Genomic DNA, 7,763 nt, shown 5'->3' with positions numbered 1-7,763 from the left:
ATGACACAAAACTCCCTCTTATCCGCCACATTCCGGCGGCCGAGAGTACAGCTGGGTGCCGGAACTCCCAGTTCCGGCACTTGGAGTTCCGGCACCCAGTTGTACGGCACCGTGACTCCCAGGGGGTCACCTGCGTCATAGTGCCGACATCCGCACCGCCTTCAATCCGCGCACTGGCCATGCGTACGGTAGTACTACGATGCAGGAGGTCCTCTGGGGTCCGAGACCCAGCCTTCATGGTCCACCTCGAACCTTCATGGATGGCACTTCGAGCCCCGGCGTCCGCATCGCTGCCTTTTTTTTTTTTTTCAACGATGCAGGCACCGGGAGTCGAACCACCGTCCTGAAGGATACGAGTTCAACACTCAAGCCGCTCGGCTACCGGAACGGCACATCGAACCCTGTTTATTTGTCGACCAGTAGCTTGGCCAGCTGGGCCGCTGTCGCGGCCTACGCTCACATAGTCCGTTCTGCCGACGAGATAACGCATGCTCTATCCGCGTGCTGGCAGCCGCTCATGCGCACCGGCCGCGGTCAGTCACGTTGGCTGCGCTGCGATGCTAGACTCTGCGTCCACATTGCAGTGGCTGAGACTAACAGCGCCGTGCCTGGAATGCAGCCGAACCATTATACACGCTTGAATTATGTTGCAATTTGTGATCCGGTTTGGTACACTCCACAAACAATTGCACCTATTGCGGTGTATGTTTGCCACACAAGAATTACCATCATTTGTATTTCCCGCATTTGTTTTCTTTAGCGCTGCGAGCCCAGTACTTGCAAGTTACGAACTGCATGCGCGTTGTCAGCCTGCCAGAGCGTTCTGGACTGGAAAGTAACGAGGGCAGCGTTTTCAAGAAAAGGAAACGCAACCAAGGCCGATGATGATTATTATTGTGTGCAAAATATACACACCAAAGGGTGCAAGTGTTCCTACATTGAAGTGCTGTGACATGCTGCCATGTTCGGTGATAAGAAGGTGTTAGAACAGGTATCCCTTTGACAGAACAATTCATTTGTTTGCCCTCTCCGCTTGGCTGGTGCCATTTTGTCCACGCTTAAAGAAAACTCCACACGGCAACGTAAATATGAACGTGCTATTTTGTAGGTAGTGAACGGGTCCTTCGTATGAGATACTATTCGTGAGGAAAACGAAGTGAGAATGGACACGCACGGCCTTCATTCAACGAAATTTTATTTCCAAGCTCTTAAATATATCGTTTGGACACACGCACACACATAAAGTGAAGAGGAGGCCGCCTATAAGCAAACGAATCTTCTCACCCTTTAGTTTATGCAGTGCACATGCGCACACGACGCAGTGAGTACGAAAATACGTTATGGATGTGATTTTGAGTCACGTACGTCGAAATCAACAATGGCACGGAAATCTAAACACTTTCAGAACGTCTTAGCGGTGACTCGTAAATCGTGAAGAGCGTCCGTAAGAGCATAAAGACGGTAGCTGCACGAGGGAAGGAAGCAGCGATTCTAGAGGCAGAAACTTCAAACAGCATTAACAAAGCGTTGGGCTAATCACCACGCACACCTGTTCTTACCAAGAGGGTGGAGCACCCAAAAGAAAAGCACGCGATAAAACCACAAGACAGCCCGAAAGTACATGCAATGCAATTCGTGCATTCGAGTGGCTGAACCTTCAGGGGGCCAAGACCTCGTCAGGCTTTCTCGCCTTTAGTCTGCCTCCCGCAGGGAAATTTTGTGTACTTCCTGCAAGACAAGCATGTTTGATTGACTGACTGACTGACTATTACACGGCTATTGCACATACGCCAGTTGGGAGCAGCACGCTCATAAGGCATCCCTCATTTTCTCTAACGTACCCATCCTGTGCCATGTGAAGACTCACTGTAAATACTGCAGTGGAAGTCACGTGTCTCACTCCAGGCTTCGTTGTCCATGGCTGGTGCTTTCAGACACCTACTTTGACGAGTTTGCTGTTCAAAGCACCAACCACTGAAACGAACAGTACTTGGGAGTACTTAAACCTGCAATTCTCAAAAACTGTTCTACATTCGTCGAACTTTGGTTTCACGCTATGTAGTGCAAACTTGTACTAAAGATAGTAGAATTTGTGAGTAAAGATAATTAGCGCTGTAGTTGGTAATTACATTCCTGAGCTATTCAAAACCGAAACTTGGCTTCCACGAATATAGCTTATAACGTTTTACCTGCACAAATTTGAATTTAGAAGCCGCAAACGGCGCAGTATACAGAAGGTGCGTTATGTATCACAGGTTTAAAATGGTCCTGAACCACCTTGGTGGGTTTGCAAAAAACACAGCAGGCGAATAGCATGCGCTGCTGTGAACATCGCCAAGCTTTGCAGTCGTACGTGGTTTTCCGTTCAGATTATCATGCATTCCACCAACATTCCACTCCTTGTCGTTCCTCTCCCTCTACCCACTGTATAACTCTGTAAGCCGCCCTGTTATCGGTGCTCTACTTCGATGACCCACCCCAAACTCTGCTCAGCCTAGTCAGGACCTACCCCGCAGACACTTATTAGTTCGAGCCGTGGTGCGTGAAGTGTGAGCGATCTTGCACGTCATGGGCGTTACACGTCGTCGGCATCGTCGTAGTCGTCCTCTTCTGGGCTTCTGGACAGCGGTGTTTTCAAACTTTATTTTTGTGTGCGGAGCCACGCGTTTGTCGTAATTTTCAGCAACGGTGCGAATGGCCACGTCGTCGTGACAGTGAATGTGGCTGCTGTGACGCAGGTTCGAGTCCTGGCGTTCGAGCTGAACCTCTCCAGACTGGTTCAGCGACAGTTCGGTGGCCCGCGCATCAGGTTGCTCCAAATCGAGGGATTCTCCGAAGTTCGTGGTGTGGATATGTTCGCCATCATCGCCACTTCCGGTGAGCCACGCTGCTCTGGAACTGTAACAAAAAAGAAAAGAAAAATGGAGAGGGCTGGAAACTCCTTCAGGCAGAAATAAATGCTTGCTTCGCGTTTTCCTCAATTATCAGCAATTTGCATACTGCTCGACTGACAGTCGGTGCTGCGGAGAGCGAGAAGAAATTTACGGACCCCGCTTCCTAGCGCAGCTAAAGTCGCATCTAACCTCAGTATAATTGACGAATTTATTTCTCGTCTTTCCTTTCTTTCTATATTTATTTATTTATTTACAGTACCTTACAGGCTCCTCATCGGAGTGATGTGTAAGGGGCCATTACATTGTTAATGAGAAGGTATGGCGAAAGGTACAGAAAAAAGATAACATAATACACAATGGGCGGTAAAAAGCCAAGTGATACTCAAACCACAACGCATCACAACACGCGAAAAATAAGCAAGAACGTCCCCTAGGCTGTCTACGAAAAAAAAGATAATTATAATCAGAATGCTCATCGTCAAGCAAGGATGCAAATAGAACAGTGCGTATCAACTAGACTAGACATTATAAAAACCTTCGAACGCTGCAACCCACGTGCTCCACGCCGGACAATTCTAGCATGGAAAGACAGGCCATTTTATTGCCCGACTTATTAACGGACAACTCGAAATATTTCATATATTTCCCTGTCAATGGCATACTTGTGCTTTGTCAAGGCAGCCGAAGTGTGTCAAAAGCATGAGTACAAGTAATGAATCGGCACAGTATGTAAATTGTGATACAGAGACGAGTGCTTGTTGTCTGCTCCAATCACAAGACACACATCAAGCTAGTTCAATGAAACGTTTCCTAGCCAGTGCAATAAATCCATAAAATTAGCATGAAGACCCAATTTTTACTACTGTGCAACGCTTCACATCTGAATCATTGCACCATCAGCATAAATAGAAACCGAGACACAATATAACCGATTGCCATGCCTGTTAAGGTAATTATGGAATCTAATTACTACGCAGTCAGTTTTAAACATGGATTAGTAGTACCTAGTGTACGTTTCGGACTCTTATGAAAAACACATTTACAAATGCAGGTGAACTTGGAAACGGAACAATGTTTGAATAATTTCAGGATTGTTCTCGTTTGGATTTGCGCTGATGCTGCCCCCAATTGTGCTTTATTAAGCTCGCTATTAGCAAATTATTCCCATGCTCATGATTCGACCGAGAATGTCCAGCCTACGAAAGAAAAGCAGTTTACATCATTCTTTCGTTACTAATCCACCTTTCTCAGTTTTATGGGCTGCACTCTGTTCCATGCCGCTGGAAACTTTTTGGAAGGGAGCCGGGGCTTAAACCCGTTGATTTGTGCACCTGCACCCATGTTGAATGTGCGTCGGTTACGCGTTTCGTCGATCGCGGCTGGCATCTTTGTTTTAGCAATGCCGTACCTGGAAGCTGCGTTGCACCCACCGACCACTGGATGAGCAAGCCTGAGCGCTCGGTTGTGCCAGCAGTGCGGCCATTAAAGGCGCACCGAGCTCTGTCCGCGAACGCGGCTGCCTTGGAGTTTGTTGTCGCTGATTTCCGCACTTGAAACTCGCTCTTTGTATCACTTTTGTACATACTTAAGGCATTTTGCATTTCCAATAAGTCTTAGCGCGCAGCCTTGCGTGTCGGATTAACCAAAGTGGTGCATTTGTTTGCATCCACATCTACATCCAGAGATCGTTAATTGTTAGCTTCAAATATCCTGGAAACGGCGCATCGCTGGCATAAAATATTGTCAAAAGGTAGCAAAAGATACATATCTGCAAATATGAGTGGCCGAGACACATAAACAATATATTTTTGCACTTCAGGATGCAGGGTAAGAAGGTTCGACCCTGCTGGACATCCTGGCCAACCAACATCCAAAGTGGAGCAGCCGGCTGCACGATGACAACAGAGTGTTCATGTCACCGGCAAGGCTGGAGCACTGTGTCGCCTACGTTGCTCGCAAATGGCACATGTGGCCCGACATAAGCGTACTGCAAGGGATGTTATTCACCTCGCTGCTACGGAAGTCAGGTCGACCTGGGATAATGCAGAGGCAACAGTGAGAATGACATATACTCGTCTTTCTGAGTTTATTGACTATTTGACCAGGTTAAACAGTTACAGCCACGTTAAACTGCAATCAGGAGTAATTTCGTACCGTTCATTCCTTTATTTCAATAAAAAATCGATTACCACAGGGTTACTATAAACTGACAAATACTATAGCATGGGTCCACATAAAGGGAAGTGCAAAATAGCGTCGCCTTAGGTTTGTCTTTCACATGAGTGTCATAAACTTCTGCAGTCGTCATTAGTGTTCTATAGCATAACCAGCATGAAACATGTGAAACCACCTTGCCCCTACCATACCAGGCAATAGGTGCGACGCCTTTGGGCAGTCTATGCAAACCAGCTATCCGCTGCACTCCATACGACATGACTCGATGCGAGGCAAACCTCCGACCTTTGGGCGAAAATGTATGTGGCATTCAATGAGATTAAATGGCACCATATGTTGTCGTCTACTCCTAACTGCTAAAAGCACTTTCCACAGCCTTATGCATTGCATTTCTGGGCGCAATGTTACCTACTGATGAAGCCTGCTGCTAATAACACATTTAACTTCAGTGATGTTTATATCGGTCAAGCAGCCACGTTTCGTTTGATAATGCAGATATGGTATTGCTAGAACAGCCGATTTCTGTCTTGAACATCCTAGGCGGCTTCATGCTCATCAAGTATGTGCGACAGGCCGCCAGGACGCGAATCGTCATCATGACCATCCACCAACCCACCTATGATATCTTTACCATGATGACACGAGGTAGGTCGCCGTGTGCAGTAAGCCGTGTTGAATGTCTGGAGTGTGCGATAACGGGAGAGTGAGGTAATATACTGCCAACTGTGCTGGTGAATGGGCAAAGAAAGTTGAGTGCATCACAGGCTGCGGCAACGAATAAAGCAATTATATGCAGTTGGACGACTTTTATAGAAAGACTTCATGTCATTAGCCTTCTCTGTCTGTTAACTAATCTCTCGCAGAACAGCGGATACCCGAGTATGGATAGTCAGTGACTCGATCTGCTTTTGTTACCTCGATGCGCCAGATCTCGTGTAAATACGAAGTCTTCGCTCAATGTCAATATTACTTTTGTTTGTCATGTCATGTTTGCCAGCAAAGTTTTCTCGTAGACGTCATTTTAGGCTTGTCTTGCAGCACACGCAAGGCAAACAGTATATTTACATTGCGTGTAGTATTACAACCAGTACTAATTGCGAACTGTAGTTCCGTGACGCAAGCAGCCAAGAATATTTGGATGGGTACTAAGTGTTCACCTAATTTGCATCTAATCGCGTGTATAAATAAAGAAGTGTCCAGTTCTACATCAGTACCTTCTCTTTCTTCTCTCCAGAGGCATTATGTTGAGGGGTCGCATGGTGTACCACGGCAAGCAACGTGGTTTACTGCCGTAGTTTTACTACATTGACTATCCTTGTCCGGCTTTCTAGAACCCCTCCGACAACAACATGAGCCTACGTTGCTTCCTGGCTATTAAAATATATGCCTATCAAAACTAGTGCCACTGAAAGCTAATGGCACACCAGGTCACAGGCAGTCGTTGAACGTGATTTTAAAGAGCACAATAGGTGCCTCCTATATTTTGGGGACAATCATAACATCAGCTTTCATCTTTCTCATTCACTATTTTGCCTGTATTTAACTTTCAATAGGAGTGTGTGAGTAATGATTTTCAAACCCGAATCAAATACTAATCGAATAGCGTCAGAGTTGAAAGTAATTTAATATAGAATACATTACGAATAATTCTCTATGAATAATAAATAATTATTAATAGATACCTAATATTATAATAATAAAACTAATAATAGAGAACTTTATGAACAGTTCTATATTAACGATGAAAACTTCCGTTTTCAGCATTAATATGTAGTAGTCTTGACATCGCAATATATTCACGCCATTACTAAATTTGTGTGAACAGATTGCATGTTTCGAATTGCAGTTTATTAAAAGCACAAATAAAGCAACAAGGTCACATAGGCAGTTTATTATCATACTCAGGACTCTTAGATAAGTGGGGAAGATAGCAGTCTAGCACAACAAAAAGGGAAGGAAAGCGGAAAGAAAGCACAAGACACATTAAAGAGGCTAAAGTAAAACAATGATGCATAAAGAATTTTACGATATACCTTACACACCGCAGTCGACCTTGTGACGCTGGACAACATGCCACCAGAGGCGGTGTTCGAGTCCAGCCAGCGAGCCGAGAAATGTGTTGAGGCGCCGGCAAGGGACGCTTTCCCACCCGGATCTTCATGGCAATCTGCCCATGGACGTCTCCAGGGCGGGGTTCTTTGGACAGCTGCTGGCCCTGTGGTTATCAGTGCACGCTTTCATAATCACAATCTTTCTATGATCTTCTGCTCTCTGATCTTTATGAGAACCCTCGTTAACCTTTCCGTAAAGCCTGCCTTCCTGAACATATTAAATTATCTTCTATAAAAAATCTATAAAGGATTGTCGAAAGCTTTTTGTGTGAGAAAGATGTTTGGTTGCTGCTGGCGTGCGTCAGCACAAGGGTGACAAAGATTGTTAATACTTTTAGTCACCTAGGACACTTCAGATTCAGATTCAGATTTATTGGTTCCAAAAAAAAAAAGATGTAATTACATGACAAATATACAGACGAGGGTCCCAAAGTGAAAGAACTGTAGTGGGATCCTCGGTTAATAACAACATTGATGGTGATATCGACAGTCAGCAAATTAGCGTATTATAAACAACATCTACAGATTAAATACATCATTATACATGTCATTTACAATCAAATACGAAAAAGCACGTTATAAA

The 7,763-nt window shown here is 45.2% G+C and overlaps 1 protein-coding gene across 2 annotated transcripts; it reads right to left on the bottom strand.

The window, feature by feature from the left end:
* Positions 1-747: 747 nt before the first annotated feature.
* Positions 748-7,226, bottom strand: LOC142559793 (uncharacterized). 2 transcript variants are annotated; one of them, XM_075671449.1, is made up of 3 exons: positions 7,103-7,226; positions 4,902-4,927; positions 764-2,898 (listed from the first exon to the last, which is right to left on the bottom strand). In XM_075671449.1, the coding sequence occupies exons 1-3, from the start codon at positions 7,139-7,141 to the stop codon at positions 2,499-2,501; spliced, it is 465 nt and encodes a 154-aa protein (XP_075527564.1). In that variant the 5' UTR covers positions 7,142-7,226; the 3' UTR covers positions 764-2,498. The 2 variants fall into 2 exon arrangements, 1 of the variants encoding a protein (XP_075527564.1); XR_012823254.1 differs by lacking the exon at positions 4,902-4,927 and having other exon boundaries at positions 748-2,898.
* Positions 7,227-7,763: the final 537 nt, after the last annotated feature.

This window comes from Dermacentor variabilis, chromosome 10 (assembly GCF_050947875.1).
Source record: "Dermacentor variabilis isolate Ectoservices chromosome 10, ASM5094787v1, whole genome shotgun sequence".
NCBI classification, from domain to species: domain Eukaryota; kingdom Metazoa; phylum Arthropoda; class Arachnida; order Ixodida; family Ixodidae; genus Dermacentor; species Dermacentor variabilis.
The sequence above is the reverse complement of the archived record's forward strand: the minus strand, read 5'-3'. Positions and strand labels throughout refer to the sequence as shown.